General features: G+C 52.4%; 1 protein-coding gene across 6 annotated transcripts in view; it reads right to left on the bottom strand.

Moving 5' to 3' along the window:
* The window catches only part of SRC (SRC proto-oncogene, non-receptor tyrosine kinase), a 55,384-nt gene that overhangs the window by 8,697 nt on the left and 21,454 nt on the right, over nt 1-25,233 (bottom strand). The window contains exons 2-9 of one of the 6 annotated variants that reach the window (XM_065921971.1): nt 24,809-24,880; nt 15,028-15,163; nt 13,787-13,954; nt 12,150-12,425; nt 10,393-10,492; nt 2,986-3,084; nt 2,711-2,814; nt 444-593 (exon numbers count right to left, since the gene is read on the bottom strand). In XM_065921971.1, the coding sequence (XP_065778043.1) occupies nt 444-593; nt 2,711-2,814; nt 2,986-3,084; nt 10,393-10,492; nt 12,150-12,414 (718 nt within the window). In that variant the 5' untranslated portion in view covers nt 12,415-12,425; nt 13,787-13,954; nt 15,028-15,163; nt 24,809-24,880. Of the gene's footprint in view, nt 1-443; nt 594-2,710; nt 2,815-2,985; nt 3,085-10,392; nt 10,493-12,149; nt 12,426-13,786; nt 13,955-15,027; nt 15,164-17,374; nt 17,396-24,808; nt 24,881-25,233 lie in introns of those variants that run through there. The other 5 variants (XM_065921972.1, XM_065921975.1, XM_065921973.1 and 2 more) reach the window with 5 other exon arrangements.

Raw genomic sequence — 25,233 nt, 5'->3', positions numbered from 1 at the left:
GCGCGTGTGAGCTCCCCGCCTGCCACTCGCTCTCCTCCTCCCTGCTGCGATCGATCTAGCCGCCCCCTTCTTGTTTCCCGGTAACCGGTTCTAACCGGTCCTAAGGCTGCAGGGACAAATGACACCAGTCTATGCCCCGCTCCTTCCCGGCTCACTTCTCCAGGCAGCCCCCTCCTCATCAGGCAGCTTCGGAGGAGGCGAAATAGGATTGGAGGGGTGGGAGGGGGTGGGGAGGGCAGAGGGAAACGGGAGCGGAAGGAGGGAGAAAGGGGAAAGGAAGAAGGGGGAGGGGAACGGGAGCCTTCATCCTCAGGGTGACGGGAGTCTTGGGCCTGGTTGGCTCCAAAGCCCCCAGCTCAGGGTCTGCAATAAGGATGGAAACCCCCACCTCCCACCCCCTCCCGGGGCCTACCCTCCCCTGCGGCCAGCCGGCTGGCACTCACTGGAGTAGTAGGCCACCAGCTGCTGCAGGCTGTTGAACTGGGTGCGGGAGGTGATGTAGAAGCCGCCGCTGTCCAGCTTGCGGATCTTGTAGTGCTTCACGTTGAGGCCCTTGGCATTGTCGAAGTCGGACACCGAGAGGCAGTAGGCGCCTGCAGGACAGGCCGGAGAGGGGCCGTGACCACCACCCCACTCGCCCACGGCCGCGGCGCTGAGCACACCTCCCCGCCATGGGATGGAAGGCAGGCACGGACGGAGCCAGGTCTGCTCCAAGCTGTCTCTGAGCACCCAGCGCCCGGGCGGCCACTGGGGCAGTCAAGTGACAAAGGGCACCTGACTCAAGAATCTCTCATGCACTTCTGACCTGTGAAGCCCAGATGTGATCCCTGCTCTGTGACCTGAGCAAGCGACTTGCCCTCTTTGGGCCTCAGTTTCCTTCTCTGCACAAGTGGGCTACTCCCCAGGCAGCTGGGCAGATTCAGAGAGACCACATATAAGAAGGCCGGGTACACAACAGGCGCTCAGTAAATGTTTGCGGGGAGCCTCACAGGTAGCTGTGTGTCCCTGGCCTAACTGCCTCTCCTCTCTGGCTCTGCCCACTGCAGTGGGGTCCAGGCCCCGCTCCTCCCTGAAGGCTCCAGGCTCAGGCAGGAGCCAGTGGTTGGCTAAGGCTGGGCTGCCCTGGGCTGCTGCTGCTGCTGCTAAGTCACTTCAGTCGTGTCCAACTCTGTGCGACTCCATAGACGGCAGCCCACCAGGCTCCCCCGTCCCTGGGATTCTCCAGGCAAGAACACTGGAGTGGGTTGCCATTTCCTTCTCCAACGCATGAAAGTGAAAAGTGAAAGTGAAGTCGCTCAGTCATGTCCGACTCTTCGTGACCCCATGGACTGCAGCCTACCAGGCTCCTCCATCCATGGGATTTTCCAGGCAAGAGTACTGGAGTGGGGTCCATTGCCTTCTCCGCTGCCCTGGGCAGGAGACCACATACTTGGCATGGCCTGAAAGCTGCCAAGGCTCAGCTGGGCCAGTCCGGGTGGCCCCCTCCCTGTTTCCCTGGAGCCTAGAAGAGTTTTAGGCTCGAAAAGTTTTCTTCTGCCCAACAAGCCTGTTAACCTGAGCCTAAGAGATGCCTGGGGTGGCATCAGGGAAAAAGGCTGAGCCCCAGAGGTGGGGGAGAAGGCTCCAGTGGCCAGAGAAAGCCCTTCTAAGGAAACAGCATACAGGCATCATTCTAGAAGCCCAAGTTCCCACAGCCCCCACAACTTCTGGACAATCCTTAGGTGGGGTTTACAATATCCAGTGTCAAAAAGGGAAAATGAGGCTCAGAGAGGGAAAGCAGCTAGCCTCAGGTCACCCACCCAGCAATTCAGACACACACAGAACCTGTGCCGGGGTCTCTGAAGCCTGCACTGGACAACCATGACTCTCTGCAGATGGCCCAGCCATGTGCGTACAGAAGCCACAGTCCTAAATCTGAGGCCAAGCCCTGACCACGTGTGCACACACCACAAACATGCCCATGTCCGGTGGCCATACGCTCACACAGGCTCACGCTCTCCAGGCCCCCAGGCACAAGGACAAAGCCATAACAATTCACTCCCACACAGCATCACACAGACAACTCTACCCCAGGTGCACACACTCACATGCCTGGACCCACACATGGCATGCACAGCCACAGGACCGCTCATAAATGCACACTCGTGACATGGACGCTCTTTCCCATCTCCCACTGAGCCCCAGGCCCACAGGAAGCAGGAGCTTCGTCACCATGGTGATGGAGTCTGCAACCCATTTGCAGAGGGGCTGGAGAGAAAGGAGGTGATCATTCTCTGGCAGAGGGGAAGGACAGGAGAGGAAAAGAGGCCAGGAGTATTGGGAGAAGGGCAAAGCCAGGTCCCAGTACCCAGTCCAGCCCCTGAGGCCCCTGGGGAAGGGGAAGAAGAGGGGGCCATTGAATCAGCACCCTCCCTGGGAACAGCCTTTGGTTCTTTGACCCTCGGGCCTCCTGACAATCTGTGTCCATTCCTTATCTGAGAAACCTGAGGCCAGAGAGACTGGCCTCTTTTGTTGCACCTTTTGAGGCATCTTTTGCTCACCCCAGATAATTTAGTGCTCTTCAAATGTACCTCCCTGCTGTTGATCCTGGCTTTTTCTCCAGCTGGAGGATTCTTCCCATCCCACTCCATATACCAAACTCCTATTCATTCCTCAATACCCAGTTCAAATAACCCACAAAAGGTTCAATTCCCAGTAGAAGAACTCATACCTTTCGTGGTCTCGCTTTCTCGCACTAGGAAGGTCCCTCTTGGGTTCTCCGCATTGAGCAGTAACCGCTCTGACTCCCGTCTGGTGATCTTGCCAAAGTACCACCTGGGGCGAGAGGGAGGGGGATGGTGCTGGTGGTCCAGAATTCCACCCACCCACCATATCTCTTCCTGGGATGTGGCTGGGGCAGCCAGCCCCCTCACTCTAGCCCAGGAGAGAAGCTCTGAACCAGCAGCGATGATGGTGAGCAAGCAGGAGGCCAGAGTCCATACTCACTCTTCGGCCTGGATGGAGTCAGAGGGCGCCACGTAGTTGCTGGGGATGTAGCCCGTCTGTCCTGTGCTGAGTGAGTGGGCCAGCCACCAGTCTCCCTCTCTGAGCAGGGGGAGAGGGAGGGAGCAAAGGAGAAGGAAACCATCAGCAATGGGCCCCGGGGCGTGCGGTCTTCAGAGGTGCTGTGCTGGGGGCTCGCGAGGCTGAGTGAGGTGCAGGGAACACAGAGATCAGGCCACTCGCCCCCTGCCAAATTGAGCTGACCTGGGACTCCTCCCCACCCTATCCCAGAAGCCTCCTGGCCAAAGCTGACTCAGATGATGAGGCCCAAACTCACAGGGGCAGAGTCCTGAGACGGGAAGCGATCAGGTGCCCTGCAGATATCCCAAGCCCTCTCAAGATGCCAAGAGCCTGCCTTGCGATTTAGGGAGGGAGCTCCCTGTCTCTGGGGAGCAAGCAAGTTGTAACAGGAGAAGCTTCCTGCCTGAGATGGATGGCAAATCAGACCTTCAAAACCCCCCCAAGCCCTGAGATTTGGAAGCCCAAGCCTGGGAACTGGCAAGACCTGAGTGGAGGCAAAGGGTGGTCCTTTTGGGGCTTGGTGACAATCCAGGCGCTCTCTGCAGAGCTGCCACTGCAGCTGGAGCAATGCTTGCCTTTGTCACAAATCATGGGTCACACCCACCAGGCTCCTTGACTAAAAACTACAGGCCTCCCCCTGCAGCCTACCCAGCTATGGGGAAACTGAGGCCAGAGGGGGCTGGGACTTGCCCAAAATCACACAGCGAGTCATGTGAGAGGGAGCTGAAGTGGCAGAGCCCCAGTGCCCAGGGTCCTTCTACACTGATTTCCCCATGAGGCAAGGAGTGTGATGGGGACAGGGTGATGGGGCAGGAGAAGCCCCCAGCAGGGTGGGTCCCCTGGGCCTGGGGGGCAGCGGGGAAGGGGCAGAAGTACCTTTGCAGCCATCTGAATGTGAACCAGGTCTGGCTGGAGCGGGGGTCCAGAGACACAGAGGAGGGAGGAGAAAGCGAGAGCCCAATAGGAAAGAAGAGGCAAAGATGGGGGTGGTGAGAGAGAGAGAGAGCGAGGGGGAGAGCAGAGGGCCAGGCGGTGCCAGGGGTGGGGGGGCAGGGGCAGGCGGCAGCCACGGGGGCCTTGCATCCAAAGCAATCAATGGAGGCAGGGAGAGGGTCAATGGGAAGGGAGGGGAGGCCGATGGGAAGGGCTGCCTGGGAAATAGGGCCCAGCCCCCTCCAATTCCCACTGCACAGATGGGAAGACTGAGGTTAGAGACACAAGGGCCTCTGCTTGCGTCACACAGCCAGGCCCAGGTTCCTAACTCCCAGATGAGGAATCCTTCCCTGCAGGGAGCTGGCGAGCTTGATACCTTGCTGAGCTTCTCACCCCAAGACTGCCTTTGACCTCATCACAACCCTGAGGAGACACACAGCCAAGGGATGTGCTCCCTGCTGCCTACGATCAGGATCCCAAAGAGAAAAAGGCCCTTGCCCACAGCCACAGTCTGGACTTGAACCTGGATCCCTGGCTCCGGGTTCTTCTGAGTTGCCCCTGACTTATGCGCTTCGGCCCGTTTTGAAGATGGAGAAGTTGAGGCCAGGAGAGAGTGGGGCTAAAGGAGCTCTCTGAGAAGAGACGAGTACAGGTGAGCATCCCAAAGTCAGCCAGGTGGGCCCCAGGCTCAACCAGAGAGTGTGAGTTCCTTCTGGATGGAGTGAGATTGGTGCTGTGTGGGCTGACTCAGCAGTACAATCACCGCACACACGCACACTCAGGCCGCGCACAGCCTCACATGGGAATCTTGGCAGGAGACGGGGGGCCCCAGAGTACGGTGGCAATGCCCACCTCAAGGAAAGAAGCCTGGAGGTGCCCAGGCCTTCCATCTACCTCTCTGTGTACCCACAGTGGATGGGGGGGTCCCACACTGTCTGTCCTATCTGACCCTCAAGACCACCCTGCAAAAAAGGCAGGCCTCAGCCCCTGGATGAAGAAAAGGTGGCTCAGAGATGTCTAGGGACCAGCCCAAGGACACACAGCACCCAGGTTGGAATAACCCAGCACTTTCTTCGTAGAGTTGGTGAAAATGAGGCACAGAATGGGGTAGAGACTTCCCGAAAGCTAGCAGAGATTTTCCAGTCCAAAGCCTTCATTTCACCAAGGGGGAAAATAAGGCACAGAGAAGGGCGATGATTTGCCCAAAGACACACAGCAAATCAACAGCAGAGCAAGGGAGAGAACCAGGGCCCCTGTGGGCCCACAGCCAGTCTTGGCCGGCCCCCTTGACCCCTGTGCCCTCCCCAGGCCCCTCAGACTCAGAGACCCTCAGGGAAACCAGGGGAAGGTGGCAGAGGAGGCAGCAGGGGGCAGGGGACTGAGTCAAGGGGACTGAGTCAAGGTCTAGTTCAGAGACTACGAAATGGGGCAGATCGACAAAGCCAGAGTTTGCGAGCTGGCTGGCCTTGGGAAAGGCCCCAGCCACCTACTCACAGTGGAAGGCTGGCAGCAGCATGTGCCCAGAGGCTGGCCAAGCACGGCCCCAGAAGCCCCTGAAGTGGGGGTTCAGCTCTGCTGACATTACCCAGACTGGGCCAGCTGAGCCTCCAGCTCCCCGACACCAGCCCATGTGTGAGTTTGGGCTCACAGTCCAATTTGAGGGTTTATTTCACAAGGACAGGGATGGAGGTATGCTGAAACCTCACCAAGGATCCAACGTCCAGCTTTAGCCTGGCCCCGGCTTGAGAGGTTTCGAAGAGCCTGAGTGCCAGAATCCAAGCATCCTGGCGCCAGCCCAGCTCAGCACTTACAGGTGTGACCTTGGCCCTACCTCAGTTTCTTCATCTGCAGGATGGGGATACTCATGCCTCCCTCTGAGAATGTAAAATCCCAGCACTATACCTGGCACACAGTAGGTGCTCGATGTGCATGAGCTGTTAGTCTCTTGATTTGGCTAAAAAAAGAAAAAGAATGAAATCCGCATCTCTATGGTACCCCTCCCCACTCTCCAACACGGTTTTAAAAACCTGCATGCAGCTCAGTTCCAGTCTCGGATAAGGATTTGCTGTGTGATTTAGGGCAAGTTCCCTACCTTCTCAGCACCTCTATAAAAAGGAGATGATAGTCACAAAATCTCCCTTGCAGGCAAAGTGTATAAATCAGTCAGCAACAAGCCATTAAGTTTGGGTAAGTGGATTACTGGGATTATCATCTGAGCCTCAGTGTGCCCACCTGTGAAATGGAAATATCAAGCCCCATCTTCCACTGCCAATGGTCTAGGAGCTTCAAACCTGCCTCAGGTGGCTGTGAGCTGGCTCTGCCGAGGGCCAGGGACTGCCGTCACAATGAGCGGACGCATAGCTTCCCAGATCAGTCCAGTCTGGTGAGGACTCTGATCTGAGCTCAGAAGTGACGGTGGTGTTAACCTCACATGTTGAGCACATTTACTGCAACTCACACCTTTCCTGGGGCCTGGGTCCCAACAGATAGGCAGGAAGAAGGGAAGGAAGGGAATCACACATCCCTGCCTGACCCCTCACCTTCCGTCATGTGGCCAAAGAAGAAAGTACTGGACCAGGAATCCCCACATTACGATTTTACACCCCAAGTGCTGTCACTAGCTGTGTGACTTCAGGCTACTGACCTCACCTCTCTGAGACTCAGGATCCTCTTTGTAGAGCCTAATCCTTGTGGCTAATTCAGGCTGGCATGTGGATTGGGAGGGTGGCAGGTTTGGAACCTGGGGGATTAGGGCAGCTTGCATCCTTCTATTTAACTCTTTTGGGCTGTTGGAAGTGACCAGAGAAGCGATTTGGGGGTTGCAGGTGAGCCAGGGCAGCTGGGTACAGTTCAGACAGTCAAGTTTCCGAGCCCTGAGGCCTGGACCCCTGCTTGGTCCTTGGGGAGAGAGCAAGGTGAGGCTGAGGCAGATCATGTGAGGAGGGTAGGAAGGGGTCCCTCGCCCCACGGCGGGGAATGGAACCGAAGAGCCCAGGGCAAGGGGGCAGAGATCAGTGCCTGCTGGAGAAGCTGCTGGAATAATCAGGGTTGGAGGAAACGGCAGTTTGGGAAGCACCCCAAAGTCAGACCCGAGGGGCTCTGGCTCCTAGAGGGACTCAGACACCAGGCCAGGGGTCAGGGTGGTCACCCCTCAGATGGGCTTCCTCCGACCCAAGGCCACACAGCACCCAGAGCTCTAGGTCCGGGACCACGTGGCAGGCAGCTGCTGTGAGGACTCCAGCCCCAACAGGCTCGGCCTTAAGCTCTCCCTTCCCGACTCCCAGCCCAGCCCCAGGCTAGACTCAGAAAATCCCTCACTCCCGCAGGGTGCGGGGTGGGTGCAGCGGGCTCACAATAATGGAGCTTAAGCGATAACGGTAGAAGGACATGCGGGGTGGTCCCGGGGTGAGGTATGAAACCTCACACGTGGGTGGACCATCTTCCACTAAGGGAAGCAGGACAGGTGTACTCCCCTGTCCCATCCCCGATCCTGTTACCCTCTTCCTCTAATGCCAGGTCCCCCCAACTCCACCATGACCCGACTTCTAAGGCAGAGGAGCAGCTGAGGAAAGGCTCCAGATCCACTCCCACCTTCCAACTGGGGCACCTCACTGCCCACCATGGGCTTCCCATGGACAGGTCTCCATCACTTCCGGCCCTCCTGGCAGCCCCCAGCCCATCCTGGAAGGCAGGAAGAAGGAAGGAAAGCGGCTGGCAAAGGATGAGTGAAACAGGCAAAATCAATGTTTCCAGAACTCTCCTCTGGCCACACCTTTGCTCAAACTGTAAGCCCCCTGAGAAGCCCTTCCCATCGTTGCCAGTTGAGATCCCCCTAGCACTTCAAATCTCCTCCAGCCTGAAGCAGCATCCCCCCCAGCTCAGGCCCCTCCCTCCTCCCAGCTCCTCTGCACCTCCACAGAGCCCCCTCCTCCAAGGGCTCAGGGTCATGCCTAACCACCCCCCCGCCCCCGCCCAGCTCTGCCACTACTAGCTGTGTGACCTTGAGAAAGTCATTTCACCCCTCTGGGCCTCAGTTTCCTCATCTGTAAAATGGAGCCAATAAACATTTCCACTTCCCAGGGCTATGGTGCCTTTTAAATAAAATAAGGCAGCTGAAAGCACTCGGCATGAGCCCAGGCCCACAAGCAGGGCACAAGAAATGGTGCGCCAGTATCACCTGGGTACCCCCAGTGGGGTGAGCAACATGGGGTGATAGGGGGCCCCAAAATGCAGCAGGCACAAGAGCAGCCCTCAAGAGCTCCCATTTTGGGGGTAGGCAGATGGAAACAGCTGGAACCATAGGAGAACTGGAGTGGCATTGGGACTCAGACAGCAGGGGTTTGGGGGAGCTGAGAAAGCCCCCTCCCCCTGGGAGAGCAGATTAAAGAAGAGAGAGAGCTGCTGCCCAAGTTCCAATCCTGGCTTTGCTACTCGGTAGCTGTGTGACCTTGGGCAAGGGCCCTTACATCTCTGAGCCTCAGTTTCCTCATTCCACATGAGGAATCAATACGGCGATGGCCCCTCCCCCATCACTGCCGGCCTGGGGGATGGCGGCAGACTAAAGGACGTGGGTAGAAATGCCTACTCCTCTTTTCCCCTTTGCCTCACAAGGAAGGCACTTCTGAGCTGGATCTTGAGGGATGAATAGGAGTTTGCCAGACCGATGGGAGAAGGGGCCTTTCAGGCACAGGGAACAACATGCAGTAACGGCAGGCAGGCACGAACAAGCAAGAAATGCCTGGAGACGGTGGAGATGTCCAACCTCCTTAGCCAGGCCTTCGAGGATGCTCCGGGATCAACCCCACTCTACCCTCTAGAAGCTTCTCACCCTTCCATAGCCCTGCAGGCATCTAGCCCGCTCCCGCACTGCACCCTCCCTGGAGCTGCCCTTCTGTGAGGGGGGCTGCCATCTACCACCCCCCTCCAGCGCCTCGGCTTCACTGTGCTTCCTTCGAGGTCCTGCTTGAGCCTCCCTGCCCCTGCTCACCACCAGAGGGGGCACACAGCGCGGCCCCCTAAAGCCCAAGCTGACCCCAGCCCCGCCCTCCGCCGGCCACAGGGCCCGGACTAGGGCCAGTCCCACTACACTCTGCCCCCATGAGGACGTGGCCTTCTCCACCCAGGCCTCCCTGGGCCCAGCGCTGGCCCTGCATGCAGCTGGCACTCGGGGGGCAGCTGAGCGAGCAGGAGGTGGATGCGGAGGAGGTGTGACGGGGAGTGACAGGGGTGAGGGGAGGACCCTCCCCATTCTCAGCCTGGGGGTGCAGGTCAGGATCTGGTCCAACTCCAGGGTGTGAGGACGGAAGCTGGGGAAGCCGGAGGGGGTGCAGGTGGAAGCGCATGCAGCCCCGCCCCCACCAGTGAAGCGCCCCCACCCAGCCCGCCGCCCCGGGAGCGTGTACACACCTGACATCCACCTTCCTCCTAGGGCCAGCGAGAGAGAAGCGGAGAGGGAGAGGCTGAGAGAGAGCTGGAGGGGGCAAGCACCGGCCAGGAGTGGGGAGGGGCGTCCGGAGGCTGGGGGCAGGGATGGGAGGTGGCAGAAGGGAGAGCAGGCCGGCCAAGGGCAGGAAGGACCCGGTGTGGAGCTGTGCCCCGCCCTCTGTCGGCAGCCCCGCCCCCACTGTGACCACCCCCGTGCATGGCACCCGCAGCCTGCACTCCCCACCCCCCATGACAGGGGCTGCACCCCACTCCCCACTGCACTCTGGGTGGGGAAAGGAGAGGAGGAGGGAGGAGGGCAAGGACCCCACCCCCTGGCTGAGGCCCCACCCCCCTCATCAGTTCATCACTCACAGGGGCCCCAGAATCTAGCAGGGCCCCCAGCACCCCCGTTCATCAGCTTGGCCCTAGGATGCCCCATGCCAAGGCTGGAGTCCCTGGAGGGGGACCCTCCACATCCTATGCCCCCATCCTCCCCATGCCCTATCTTGACCCCCTCTCACGTTGAGGCCCTAATATGGGTCCCCCAACCCTGCCAATGCAGGGCCCTCCCTCTACAGCTGAAGACTCGCTTTCCAAGCTGCCCCAGGTGCTCCAGCACCTCTGGGGGCACAGCCTCCAGCTACAAAGGCCCTGCTGTTTATAGTCCCGGGTCCCGGGGCCCAGTCCTGTGCTGACCACACGCCCCTCTGTGGGTGCTAGGATCTGGAGCACCGTGCTCTGCGGACCAGTTACCGAACCCAGATCCCTGTCCCTGGGGCCCTCCCGAGGCCCCACCCACCTCATCCGGGTGCCCGCCTCATCACCCCCACAGACCCCAGGATGCCCAGGACAGGTTCCTTGGACCTCAGCTGCCTTGACATCCAGCCCCGCCCGCTGCCCATCAAGCTGGCCCCGGGACGCTCAGAAGTGGCTCTGGTCCAAGACCTGATCGGGGTCCCAGGGGGCACTCACGTGTTGTTGACAATCTGAAGCCGCTCCCCTTTCTTGAAAGACAGGTCAGTCTCTGTCCGTGACTCATAGTCATAGAGGGCCACGAAGGTGGTCACTCCGCCTGCTCAGAAGACGGGCGTGTCAGAACAGCCAAGGCCCTGGCTGGCGGAGGAGAGCCCTGCCCCCCGGGGGTGGGGGTGGGTCCCCCACTGCCAGCCCAGAGGCCTGCTTTCATTCACAGACAGAGTGCCTCTATGCATGTCCCATGTCTATGTGTCTGGCACTCCTGTGAGGGCACAGAGGAAGCACGTGGGTCTCTCACGGGCATCTAAGTGGGTTCAGGTGATGAGCCCAGCAGGCTCTAGGTGATGCTGGGTGTTGGCTTCTGTTTGGTATCTGTCTTCCCCCCAGAACCCGAAGTTCCCAGTAACAGGCATCTTAATTTTGTTCCTAGAGTCTGGCGCATAGCAGGTGTTCAAGAAACAACCATGGGGTGAATGAAGCAGTGAATGAGGGGAAACTGCTCCTGGGGAGGTGCTTCTGTTACTCTCTGTGACTCGGTGCTTCGGGCCGTCAGGGGAGATCCTGGCTGCAGGTGACTGTCCCTCCTGAAGTCCTCTCTGTGCCCCATTTTAAGTCACAACCTCCACCCACACATCCCCCAACGCCCCTGCCTGTCCTCCGTGTTCTTTCAGAGCAGTTACCACCCACAAACACACCGCACACTTTACACAACTTGCTCTTCGCATCTCCTCCCCAGGAGGGTTTTGTCTGTTTTACACGTTGCTTGTGTTCCTGACACCAGAAGGGACCTGGCACACAGGAGTGGTGCCACAACTGTCTCTTGAACAAATGAATGACTGTGTTTGTGGGCCAGTCTGTCTCGCCTGGGTGTGTGTCTGTGTGTTCTCACTGCACGTTTGTGCATCTGCGAGTCCGTGGGTCCTAGCTGAGCATGTGTGCCCTTCTGAAGGGCTCTGACTGCACATGTCTGTCTCCATCTGGGAGTAGTAGGCGTTTCTGCGTATGTACGTTTGTATTTGTGTGCATCTGCGTTGGGTGTGTGCCTGGAGGGTGCCCATTCCTGTGTCCCTGGTGTGTCTGTGTTTACGATGGCATCTTCAGCCTAAGACGTGCACGTGTCCTATATGGGTGTCTCTGAATGAGTTGCCTGCCGACTGTGTGTGTGTCTGTCTGAAGGTGTCCCGGTAGAAATGCCCGTGTTTGTGTGAGGGTCTTACCTCTCCAAAACCACATCTACATCTGTTACTAAGCATCACTCGCCCAGGGCTGCTATACCCTCTCAGTACCAGCAGAGGGCGCAGGGGCGCATCTCGTAGGTCCGGGCCTCTGAAGACCGGAGCTCGCTCTCTCCCTCTAAAACCTGCCCCGCCCCTTTGGCCACTCACCGCCTCCAGTCCTGATCCACCTCCAGGCTAACCAGAGTAAAAAGCAAAGCCTCAGACCTTGTCCCCGGGTCTCCCCAAGAAGCCCCCGGCTCTCTGGGCCTCAGTTTCCAGCTGCAGCCCTTTCTCTCTAGGGCCCTTTATACTGTGCATCAGAATTCAGCCTTAAAGGCAATAGCGTGTGCACCACACTTCCCGGTTTATAAATCCTCCAAAAACCTCTCAATCGCCCCTAAGACCAAGTGACCCCCAGACTCCTCCCCATCACTGAGAGAAAGAAACAGCAGCCCAGAAAGCGGGCATCGCTGCCCCCCAGGGCACACAGCCCAAGGGGCCAGGGCCACCCGCACTCACACTCCCAGGCACACTGACCAGCCAGGGGCCCCGCTCTCTGCGGGGACGTGACTGTGTCCGAGGAGTTGAAGCCTCCGAACAGCTTGGGCTCAGCGGCTGCAGGGGCGAAGGCCGTGTTGGGGCCGCGGTGGCCATCAGAGGAGGCTGGCTTGCTGGGGGTCTGTGAGGAGGGGAAGGCACCCCCACCGCCGCCACCACCGCCGCCTCCGTGGGTGTTCTCGGCAGGCTCCAGGCTGCGGCGCCGCTGACTGGCATCCTTGGGCTTGCTCTTGTTGCTGCCCATGGTCCTGGAGACTAGAGAGGACCCTGCGGTGAAGGGCTCTGGGAGCAGACAGGGCTACCTGGGCCCCTTAGCCCGCACTTCCACCCATTCTACAGATGGGAAAACTGAGGCCCAAAGAGATATCTTTGGGTAAGTTACCTTTCAGAACCTTAGTTACTCCATCTACAAAATGGGAATAGTGATGGCAGTCATAAAGGGCTTCCTTGGTATAGGGTCAAGCACAGAAAATATGCCTCATAATCAGGGATGGACACTGTGTTCATCCCTCCTGGACAGGGACAGTATCTTAGGCATGTCTGTGTTCCAGGCACCCAGGAGAGGGCTGAGGGTTTGAGTGAATACATGACTGGCTGAAATTGTCCCACACCAAGGAAAGAGGTGCTAAAAGTTGCAACCAGTGCAGGGATATAGCAGGCAACTGGAAGGAGAGATGGCTGATAGCTCACTCCAGCCCCAGGGCCTTTGCACATGCTATTCCTTCCACCTGAATGCTTTTCCTTGACTATTTCAGCAGAGTAACTCATGTGTCATTCAATTCTCAGCCCAAAGGCAGCATGTGGGGGGTGGGAGGGAAACATTTAGGGGTGATGGATTATCTTGACTATGTGGATGGTTTCATGAGTGTACCCATGTGTCAAAATCTATCAGACTGCACACTTTAAACATGTGCAATTTACTGTATGTCAATTATACTTCAATAATGCTCTTAAGGAAAAAAAAAATTCACCTCCTTGGGATAGGCTCCCGAACTACTTTCATTGGTTTAAGTCCCCTTTCTTTTGTGCCTCTTCTTGATAACATGAGGCTTCCCTGCTGGTTCAGACAGTAAAGAGTCTGCCTAAAATGCAGGAGACCCAGGTATGTCCTTGGGTTGGGAAGATCCCCTGGAGAAGGGAATGGCTACCCACACTAGTATTCTTGCCTGGAAAATTCCATGGACAGAGGAGCCTGATAGGCTACAATCCATGGGGTCACGTGACCGTGTGTGTGTGTGTGTGTGTGTGTGTGTGTGATTATATGATTATTTCTATGGGCTTTTGTCTGTCTAGACACACTGCTGCACTCCTAGTACCTAGAAGTGGCACATAGTAGGTGCTCAATAAATAACTGAATGAATGAGTGAATGTGTGATTATTCAAGAGTTAGGAGATGTCTAAGCCAAGAATCTGGATGGGCTAGAGACCAGGAAACACAAAGAAACTCAAGTTGCAAACTCCACAGTGATGACCATCACCCCACCACCCCCTTTTGCTCCCTATGTCCCCATCCACAGGTGCTGACTCCCACCAAGCCTGGCCAGGGTCTCCCCACCCACCATGGCCACCCCTCACAGCTCCCTCATCTTGGCAGCCCCGATGGGTCATCGCCTCACCTGGTGGAAGGCAGCGGCTATCCCAGAGGACCTGGGAAGCAGCCTGAGGTCACAGCACGAACACCAGGTGTGGAGTCAGGGGTCGTGGACTAGAGGCCCTGCTCCACCTCTGCCTGCTGTGTGACCCTAGGCAAGTCACTTCCCCTCTCTGGGCCTCAGTGTCCTCATCTGCAAAGTAGGGATAAAGCAGACTTCTCAGGACTGTTGAGAGGATATGATTAGAAAGAGAAATCAGGAACTCCCCTGGTGGTCAGTGGCTAAGACTCTGCGCTCCCAATGCAGGGTGCCTGGGTTCAATCCTTGGTCAGGGATCTGACCCCAGGTTCAGATCCTACATGCTACAACTAAGAGTCCTCGTGCCACAACTAAGAACCAGCACAGCAAAATAAATAATGATTTTGGAAAGAGAAATTGCCAAGACTCGGACACTTGGGTCACGATTTATCTGGCTCTGACTCTGGCAGGCCCAGTGCTAAGTGCTTCCCAGACCTGAAATATCCTTCATTCTTCTCAAAGCAAGAGAGTGAGGCCGGGTATGACACGGTGGGCTCCAAGGCCAGACTCCCCACTCTTGGACCCCAGCTCTGCCCCTGGCTGTGTGACCTCAGGCAAATGATTTGACTTCTCTGTGTGTCCCATTTCTTCATCAGGAAATGACTGACAACTGAAGGCAAGGCAGAGTGCTGGGAACACATTAGATCACCCTGCCACACCAGCTATCACTGACACTGTGATTCTGGACACACTGGTGGCGTGAGCTCCAATTACTCCCTCGGGGATGCAGCAGGTCCTGGAATCAGTCCAGAATTCCTCTGGGAACCCATGAATGGGGAGAAGTCCCCAAGACTGGCTGGGGCCTCGGGCAAGACTATTTGCCCTGAGCACTAAGCCCAGCTGTGCGATGCCGCTCCCTAGGTGAACCTTAGCCAGTGCCTCTAACCCTCTGGGACTCAGGCTGCCTATCTGCACAATAGGGGTGTGGCCTGCACGCTCCCTGGGGGCCAACCAGCTCAGAGAATGTGGGGCTGGGGAGGCCCTGGGGAGACCTGCTCAAAAGATCACCAGGGGAGCAACATGCCAATGGGCCTGGGAAAGCTGATTTCTATGGCAACTCAGTCCCTTGAGGTCATGATGCCCAGCAGCACTCATATGGTTGCCGTCCTGTGGGACCTACTGACCCAGTTGCCCACAGCCCCAGGCTTGATGGAAGCTGAGCCCCAACCACCATACCTCCCACTCACCTGCTCCCCGGAACAGAATTCACAGCACCAACTGTGCAGCAAGCCCTCTACCAGTCACCACAGGGGGACACAGAGATGGACTGGCCAGGTCCTGTCTCGGGGGGTGCATGGTCTAACAGTGGACTTGTCTGCAGGACTTTGAGAGGAAATAAAAATATAAAAGTAATTTTTTAATTTTAATGAAGAACTTTCTAAAAGCCCAAATTTTCTTTAGAAGGAACTAAATGATGAAGAATGAGCCTGCTGTCACTAGAGGTAATCAAGGACAAGAAAAAGGGTCCTTTGACTGACGTGCCATGGAGGGTGAGGGAGAGCCAGGGCTGCACCTCAGAGGCCCTTCCAGCACCAAGAGGATGCATGTGCCCTCTTGGGAAGGAGCAAGGAAAAAAGCTCCTGGCCTCTAAGTTCTTACACTGACCAAGAGGACCACTCCCCATTGGGGCATTCAGAAAAAGCATAAGAGGGCCTTCAAGACTCGACTAAGGAGGCCTGGTGCCTCTGACTGCAATGTTTGATGGTTGGTGGGGTTTGGGTTTTTGTTATACAAATGATTATACAAGTACCATGTGTTTGCAGAGAGGTGGGCAGGTTGAGGTCAAGGGCTAGAACACTGGAGAAGACCATCTGTGAATTCCAGGCCCACAAGCCCAGTGTGGGACCCTGTGCCTCCGCTTCCTCCTCTGCCAACTGAGGATAACACCAGTCATGGGGCCACTGGGAGGATCCGTGAAGAAGTACACAGAACATGCTGGGGACACTGTGGCCCACTGGCAATGTGCCGCCAGAGGACCAGCCCCTGGGCGTGGCGGTGGACTTCCTTCCAGGGTCATATAAACATAAGGCCGAATCCAGGGACCCAGCTAGTGTGTTTGACTCCAAGCTCCCTGCAGGCAGGACCAGGTCAGATCCATCTCCGTATCCCCACTAGGTGTTCTGAAGTATTTGCGGAAGAGACAAAAGACTAAATGCAAAGACTAAACACTTGGCATCCTGCTTTGTTCCTGCAATGCCACATTGTCGAGACCAAGTATCTGAGACATTCAAACTCTCTTGGAGCCTGGACCTTGTACTGGGCCCTGCTCTAAGCACTTTGCAAATATTGACTCATCAAATCTCCATGATAATCTGGGAGGTAGACATTAATACTGTCCCTATATTATTGATGTAGAAGTGGAAGCACAGAAGGGTTGAGGCACCTGCCTGAGGTCACACAGCGAGGGTGAGAACGAAAAGAAGAGGGGACATGGAACCACATCGGGCAGGTAGGAATCAGGGGCTGCTCAAGGGGTCCACCTCCTGCCTTCCGGACCTCTCCTTCACACGAACAGCCAGATAGATGCCCATGGCAAATGAGGCATGACTGGATAAGGCAGTCGAGCCCCGTTCCTCTAGAAAGACCAAGATTTCAAATTTTTTGAAAATATATTTTATTTATCTATTTGGCTGCATCGCAGGCTCTCAGTCGTGGCACGTGGGATCTAGTTCCCTGACTAGGGATCGAACCCAGGTCCCCTGCATTGGGAGTGTGAAGTCTTAGCCCCTGGACCACCAGGGAAGACCCAAGATTTCAGGCTCTGACACAGCAGCACATTTAGGGAGGGGTCCAGTCCCTGCTGGGCTGTGTCACCTTGGGACCGACCACCCTTCTGGACCGTGGTCTCCTTTCTTGAGGCAGGACTCTGTCTCAGGGCCCAAACGCTAAGTCACCATGAGCTGCCCATTTGAGAATGGCCAGTTCCACACATCTCTTCCGCCACTTGCTCACTCCCAGGCAGAAATAGATGCCTGGGGTTCAAGAGGAAGTGGGGAGAGCTCCATACTGAAGATGTGTGAGGCTCCCAGAGGAAGGCGGTCCCTTTCCTCTGGGGACCTGCTCCCGACCACAGGCTCAGGACAGAGGACCTGCGCTATCAATACCGTGACAGGCCCCAGGATGCCCTACGGCAGTGGTCCCCAAACTTTTGGGCACCAGGGGACAGTTTCGTGGAAGACAACTTTTCCAAGGACCGCGGTGGGGGGTCGAGGATGGTTTCAGGATGATTCAAGCCCATTACATTTACTGTGCACTTTATTTCTAATATTATTACATTATCTTCATCTCAGATCATCAGGTATTAGATCTGGGAGGTTGGGGACCCCTGCCCTACAGCACTTCCCCATCAGTGTCCCCAGGGCTTCATGCTCAGTGGGCCCCGAACTGACTTAGCATCCTCTTCTGAGACTGCCCGGCACACCATGTTTCCTTCTCAGGGCTGGTTCACGCAGCCTTCCTTCCCATCTTCCTCACACACATCCCTCCCCTCACCCTGTCTCCACTCCCTAGAGGCCAGGCCCTTGTCATCCTGACCTGGGTCAGCAGGGGGGACCCCTCCTCCAAAAGCCAGCGGCATCTCTGTAATCCACACAAACAAATGGGGCTTTTGTTCAACACTGTCCACAGAAAACCGGACACGACCTAAGTGTTTATCAGAAGGGGACTGGATAAATAAGGGACGGTCCATTTACCGAGTGCACAGCTGTGCAGCTAAATAAACAGAATTTCTGAGTGCTCCGTGTGGCCTGGGAAGATGCTCACGATACACTCTATCAAGTGAAAAGAGGAAGATGGCAGTGTAGCAGGTCCTCTGGGCCATTAGGGGCCTCAGTTTCCTCATCTGGAAAATGGGGACAATAGTGCTACCTAGGTCAGAGGGTTGGTGGAAGGATTAAAGACACAATGCAGGCAAGGGCTTAGTGGGGTGCCTGGCATGTAGTACACAGAAACGCCAATTATTTCTGTAAAGAAAATTCCCATGTGAATGTGTATGTGCGGACACACACACACATGTGCTATAGAGGTTTAGAGAAAGTTCTGGAAGAAGTCCAAGTTCTTCACACAATTTCATCCAAAGGGTGGAAAAAGGGAAAGGAAAACCCCTTCTTTATGTTGAGTGTTGTATCACTTGGGCTTCCCCGGTGGCTCAGTCAGCAAAGAACCTGCCTGCAATGCAGGAGACCTGGGTTCAATCCCTGGATTGGGAATACCCCCGGGAGAAGGGAATGGCAACCCGCTCCAGTATTCTTGCCTGGCGCATCCCATGGGCAGAGGAGCTGGGCGGGCTCGCAAAGAGTCAGACATGACATTTAGAAATTACTCCCTCATCATTTTTTTTTTTCAATGAGACTTAAAGAAACATATAAGCGCTTCCCATCATCCTCTCTGGATGGGGCCTAAACCCTTCACCTGAGTCCACGTGGCCCCGCTCCCCAGACCCCGGTAGGAGGGCACCACACTCTCTCACCTCCTGGCCCCTCTTCCACGTACAGAGACACAACATCCAGAAGAGTCCAAAATAGACTGTAATTCAGTCAGGGCATACCCACTCCTTCCTTCCTGACTGAAGAATGTCACCTCCACCTCCTCCAAGGGTGGAAGGAAGGCCAGGAGCTTAGGAATTGAGAATGAGGACTCCAGTCAGACCTGGATTCAAATCCCACTGGAGCCAACTTCACTATCTACTAGCTAAATCTTCTCAGGCAAGTCACTTCACCTCTCAGTTTCCTCATCTTTAAATGGGGGGTAGGACTTCCCTGGTGCTCCAGTGCTTAAGAATCCACCTTCCAATGCAGGGGACGTGGGTTCGGTCCCTGGTCCAGGAACTAAAATCCCACGCCATGGGGCAACTAAGCCCATGCTCCACAATGGCTGAGCCCACAGGCCACAACTAAAAAGAGGCCCGTGCACCGCAACTCAGACCCAACACAGCAAAAATAAAATAAATAGATCAGTATCTTTTTAAAAAATCAAACGGGGGTAGTAATAAACTTAATATCTGAAATTAAGTGAGAGAGTCCATGTGCCAGGCAGAGAATAAGTGCTCAATAAGTCGCTCAGTCGTGTCCGACTCTCTGCAACCCCATGAACTGTAGCCCACCAAGGATCTGTCCATGGAATTCTCCAGGCGAGAATACTGGAGTGGGTGGCCGTTTCCTTCTCCAGGGGAAGCTTTCCAACCCAGGGATCGAACCCAGGTCTCTCGCATTGCAGGCAGATTCTTTACCATCTGAGCCACCAGGGCGGCACGGCGAGTCTGGATATAAATACTTTTTAAAAAAATAAAATAAAATGGGGGTAGTAATAAACTTAATATCTGAGAATTAAGTGAGAGAGTCCATGTGCCGGGCAGGGAATAAGTGCTCAATAAACAGCACTCACTGTCATTTGCTGTTATTACCGTTACGGGCGACGACAGGAGCAGAGCAAGACAAAGCAAGAGTGGATGGCAGGGCCCTGAATGCCGAGAGCAGAACTGAGAACTCTTCTTGCAGTCCACACTCAATTGTCCACGCAGCACAGTGAAGGGGGGACTATAACTACACCCTCTTTACAGATGGGCTCAAAGTTCAGAGAAGCCGGAACTTTGCCTGAGGCCACACAGCAAGCGAGTACAGCTGAGTTGGGATGCTCAGGTTCAGGGCAGTGCAGTCAGAAGGTACCTCTGGGGCCCCACTGATGCTCTGACTACCCCAGGCACTCCCACCACTCCACCAACTCCACCTCCTTAACACAGAGGCAACTCGGGTCAGAGGTCAACCTCTGACATCACCATCCATATTTCTGGATCCTCCAGGGAAGAAGCAGCATTATGGAAGGCCTGGAGCCAGAATGCCAGATTCAGAAGCCGATTTGATACTTTCTAGTCCCACAGCCGCCAGGGGCCTCAGTTTACTCCTTATCAAAAACGCAAATCTATAACAGCACCTACAGGATTAAGCTTGAGACGAAAACATGAGGTAATACTCATCCAGTGCCTGGAACACAGGAAGTACTTCCTGAATACTTGCTATTATTATCATTACTGTGGAAGATTTCTTTTCACATCCTTGCTCTCTTTTCTAACCACTCTTATAACTAGGCAACAGCTTCCAAAATTCCTACTATGTGCCAAGCCCTGTGCATGACCCTGGACAGAGTACCTGGGAGAAATTATTGGAGCCAAGGCTTACAGAAGCCACTTCATAGGGAAAGAGTCCAGAAAAGACAAGCATGTCTACTAGTTAACTTTGCTCTAAGATGCTTGCCAGTGCAATCAGCTAAGAAAAAGAAATGGAAGGAATAAAGAGAATTGGAAAACAGAAGATGAGTATCATCATTTGCAGATGTTATCAATGTATATCTGAGAAATCCAAGAGAATCTGCTATAAAACTATTGAGAAAAAGTAAATTAAGTAAAATGGAAGGAAATTAAATGTAAATATCCAAAAGTCAATAACGTAGCTACACATCAACAGCAATCAGGAGATAAAATGAAAGAAAGCTTAGCATTACAAAGACATCAATTCTTCCTAAGTAAATCTACACATTGAATGTGATCTCAATGAAAATCCCAGCAGGATTTTTTTTCTAATTAGGCAGGTCAGTTTTCAAATTTATGAGTAAAGGTCTAAGAATAGCCAGGAAATCATAAAAAGAAGAGTAACAAAGAGCAAGTAGCCCAACCAGAGAGTACAACTTACTGAAAAGTTACATAAGCAAAACTGTGTGATATCAGTACAAAAATAGACAAATTAATGGAGCAGAACAAAGGGTCCAAAAATTGTCCCCAAACATATGGGAATTTAATATATTACGAAGGTGGCATTTCATAACAGTGAGAAAAAGGCAGGCTATTTTTAAGATGGAGTTGGAACCAACGATCTCCCTTCAGGAAACAATATTAGATTTCAATCTCACACCACATGCCTATAAGTTCCAGATCAATCATATTTAAACTACACAAAAATGGCATCCAGATTGACAAGAAAGTAAAACTATTCATAGATGTCAGAATTTTGTATATAAAAATTCCTGAGTACACTGAAAAGATTAGGAGAACTAAATAAACAAGTTCAGCAAGTTGCAAAGTACAAAATTAATGCATAAAATCAAAATGCATACACTAACACAATAAACAATCTGAAAATTAAATTAAGAAAATAAATTATAATATCAAAAGAAGACTTAGAGATAAAATTAACAAAAGAAGTACACGACTTATACTCTGAAAAATACAAAAATTGTTGAAAGAAATTGAAGGACTAAATAAACAGAATGAGAGCCCACATTTGTGGATCAGAAGACTATGCATTTTAAGATGGTAATAGTCCTCAAACTAGTCTATAGAGTCAACACAACCCTTAAAAAAATCCTAGCTAGCTTCTTTGCAAAAACAGACAAACTGATCCTAAAATTCATGCAGACGGCCAAGGGACCCAGAAAAACCAAAACAATCTTGAAAAAGAAAAATAAAGCTGAGGGCCCACACGTCTCTGTTTCAAAACTTGCTGCAAAGCACTGGTAATTAAGACGGTCTGGTACTGGTATGAGGACAGATTCATAAATCAAAGGGAGAGAATTAAGAGTCCAGAAATAAGCACTCACATTTATGGTCAATTGATTTTTGACAAGGCTGCCAATTCAATGGAGAAAGAATTTTTTCAGTGAAGACTGCGGGAACAACTGGATACACTCAGGCTGAGCACCTTCCTCAAAACCCTACACAAAAATTAACTCAAAATGGATCACAAATCTAAATGTACAGGGTCAAACCTTAAAAATCTTATAAGAAAATACAGGCATAAGTTTCAACACCTTGGATCACAATGGTTTCTTAGACGTGACACAAGCAACCAAAGGAAAAAACAGATAAAACTGGACTTCATCAAAATTAAAAATTTTTATGTGTCAAAATGCACCATCAACCATAGGTATACTATGGCTGTTCATGGTGATGTTTGGCAGAAACAAACACAATATTGTAAAGCAATTATCCTCCAATTAAAAATAAATAAATTTAATTATTAAAAAAAAGGTGGTGGGGGGGAACCATCCAGAAAGATGGAAAGATGGGAATTCCCTGGCAGTCCAGTGGTTAGGACTCCATGCTCTCACTGTAGAGGGCCTGTGTTTGATCCCTGGTCAGGGATCCCACAAGCTGCATGGCATGATCAAAAAATTTTTAAAAAGAAAAAAAAGAGAAACAGACTTATGGACACTGTGGGGGAAGGTGAGGAAGGGGTGAATTGAGAGAGTAGCATTGAAATAAATATATTACCATGTGTAAGACAGATAGCTAGTGGGAAACTTCTGTATAGCACAGGGAGCTCAGCCTGGTGCTCTGTGACGACCTAGAGGGTGGGATGGGGTGGGATCAGGTGGGAGGTGGAAGGGAGGCTCAAGAGGGAGGGGACATGTGTATACCTATGACTGATTCACATTGATGGCTGGTGGAAACCAACAAAAAAACACTGTAAAGCAATTATCCTCCAATCAAAAATAAATTAATTTTAAAAGAGAGAGAGAAAATAAAAAGAATCCACTAAATGGGAGAAAATATTTGCAAACCATGTATCTGATAAGGGACTTGTGTTTAGAATTTATAAATAAGTTTTACAACTCAACAAACAAAAAGAGAAATGACCCATTTTTTTTTTTCATTTATTTTTATTAGTTGGAGGCTAATTACTTTACAATATTGTAGTGGTTTTTGCCATACATTGACATGAATCAGCCATGGATTTACATGTGTTACCCATCCTGAACCCCCCTCCCACCTCCCTCCCCATCCCTCAGGGTCTTCCCAGTGCACCAGCCTTGAGCACTTGTCTCATGCATCCAACCTGGACTGGCGATCTGTTTCACACTTGATAATAACATGTTTCGATGCCGTTCTCTCAGATCATCGAAATGACCCAATTTTAAAACAGGCAAAGGATTCAAATAGACGTTTCTCCAAAGAAAATATACAAACAGTCAATAACTGCATGAAAAGATACTCAACATCTTCCTCACCAGGAAAATGCAAATCAAAACCACAATGAGATATAGCTTCACACGCACTAGGATGGCCATAATTAAAGACAGAAAACAACAAGTGGTTGGAGAGGATGTAGAGAAATTGGAAATTTCATACAGTGCTGGTGGGAATATGAAATGGTGTAGCTGTTTTGGAAAACAGTCTGGCAGTTCCTCAAAAGGTTAAACAGAGTTGCTATATAATCCAGAAGTCCCACTCCTAGGTATATACCCAAGAGAAAAGAAAACATATATCCACATAAAAACGTGAATGTGTCCATAACACATTGTTCATAATAGCCAAAAAGTGGAAACAGTCATATGGCCATCAATTGATGAATGGATAAATAAAATATGGTATATCCATATAACAGAATATTATTTGGGAAGAAAAAGAAATGATGTACTGATACATGCTACAACTTGGATGAATCTTCAGAACATGCCAAGTGAAAGAAGTCAGACCCAAAAGACCACATGTTACATAATTCCAATTACATGAAAGATTCAGAATAAACAAATCTATAGAAACATAAAGTAGATTAGTTATTGCATTGGAGAAGGAAATGGCAACCCACCCGAGTGTTCTTGCCTGGAGAATCCCAGGGATGGGGTCGCACAGAACTGGACACGACTGAAGTGACATAGCAGCAGGCTGGGGGAGACAGGTTTGAGGGGCAGTGGGGACTGACTAAATGGGTTACACAGTCTCTTTCTTGGGGGGAGGGGTAATGAAATTGTTCTAAAATTTACTGCAGTGATGGTTGTACAACTCTGTGACTATATTAAAAACCATTAAATGGTACACTTCCAGCCAGGGATAAATTGGCAAATTGGAACCGACATATACACACTACCATATATAAAACAGATAACTAATAAGGACCTGCCGTATAGCACAGAGAACCTTATTCAATAGTCTGTAATGACCTATATGAGGAAAGAAGAGCTGATATATGTACAACTGATTCACTTTGCTGTACAGCGGAAACTAACACAACCTTGCAAATCAACTCTACTCCAATAAAAATTTAAATACATACACAAATTGGACACTTTAAATAAGTGAATTGTCTGGTATGTGAATTCTATACCAACAGAGTGAAGTGAAAGTCGCTCAGTCGTGTCCAACTCTTTGCGACCCCATGGACTATACAGTCCATGGAATTCTCCAGGCCAGAAGACTAGAGTGGGTAGCCTTTCCCTTCTCCAGGGCATCTTCCCAACCCAGGGATCAAACCCAGGTCTCCCACATCGCAGGCGGATTCTTTACCAGCTGAGCCACAAGGGAAGTCCAATAGAGGTGTGATATTAAAAAAAACAAAACACTACACCAGAGGCCATCGATTAAGATTCATCTATCAGATTGGCAGGTTCCCAAATTCTACAGCAACCTGTGTTGGAGACAGCTAGGGGAAGCAGAGGGTGGGGTGTGAAGGTCCATCAGCACCACCTCCCTGAAGGGCCATCTGGCCACATTTATCAAAATTACAAGTGCACACATTCTCAGACCCTGCGATTTGGGATTATCTAGTGTTCCTCACACAGGGCCACTAATGCACAATGGAAGGTATGCATCACAGAATGATCTATAATAAGCAAAGCAATCTTCACTAATTAAATAAAGCATTGTCTCCACCCACACAATGAATACTACGTAACCAGGGAAAAGAAAGCAGCAACACAAAACGATCTCCAAGGCACCCTGTCAAGATCAGTCAGGTGTAGGCTAGAGTATGCACCATGTGTGATCATTTGTGGTTTTTTATTATTTTTTTTAAAATACATGCTTCCATTTACGCCCTGGAAGGACATACTGGAAATGCCTCCCCATGGCTGCCTCTGGCAAGGAGATCTGAGTGCCAATGAGGCTTTGCTTTTCCCTGCCTTCCTCTGTACTGCTTGAATTATTTTTTACTGTGTGTGTTAATGCTTTTTCTTTCCTTTTTAAGAAAAAAACAGGCTTACCTGGTTTCAGATCCTGGTGCCGCTCTTTCTCATAGCTGGGCAAGTCACTTCACTTCTCTGAACCTCTGGATTCTGCAAAGGGAGGGCTAATAATAGTCTCCACCTTGCAAGGTTGTGGTGAAGGATTAAATAAGACAAGGTCCCACAGGCATGCACAGGGCCCCCACTCTTCTGTGTCTGGCGCCTAGTGGTAGGTGCGTGGTCCGCGTTGGTTGTTAACATGTCACTATGGACGCCAAGGTGGATTGTAACAGGTGCCACCAGAGAGCCTCAGACCAAATGTTCAGAGCATCAGCAATCCCCTCCGCCTGCGAGAAACCGGAAGGGCTTCCTGGGAGAGGCCGCATGTGAGAAGGACTTCAAAGTCCAGAAAGAGGTCCACAAATAGAGATGACTGGGGATGGTGCATCCGGCAGAGAGTCGCG

The sequence above is a fragment of the Muntiacus reevesi genome, chromosome 2, assembly GCF_963930625.1.
Source record: "Muntiacus reevesi chromosome 2, mMunRee1.1, whole genome shotgun sequence".
NCBI classification, from domain to species: Eukaryota; Metazoa; Chordata; class Mammalia; order Artiodactyla; family Cervidae; genus Muntiacus; species Muntiacus reevesi.
Note: the sequence above shows the minus strand (reverse complement) of the source record. Positions and strands in the feature narration are given on the sequence as shown.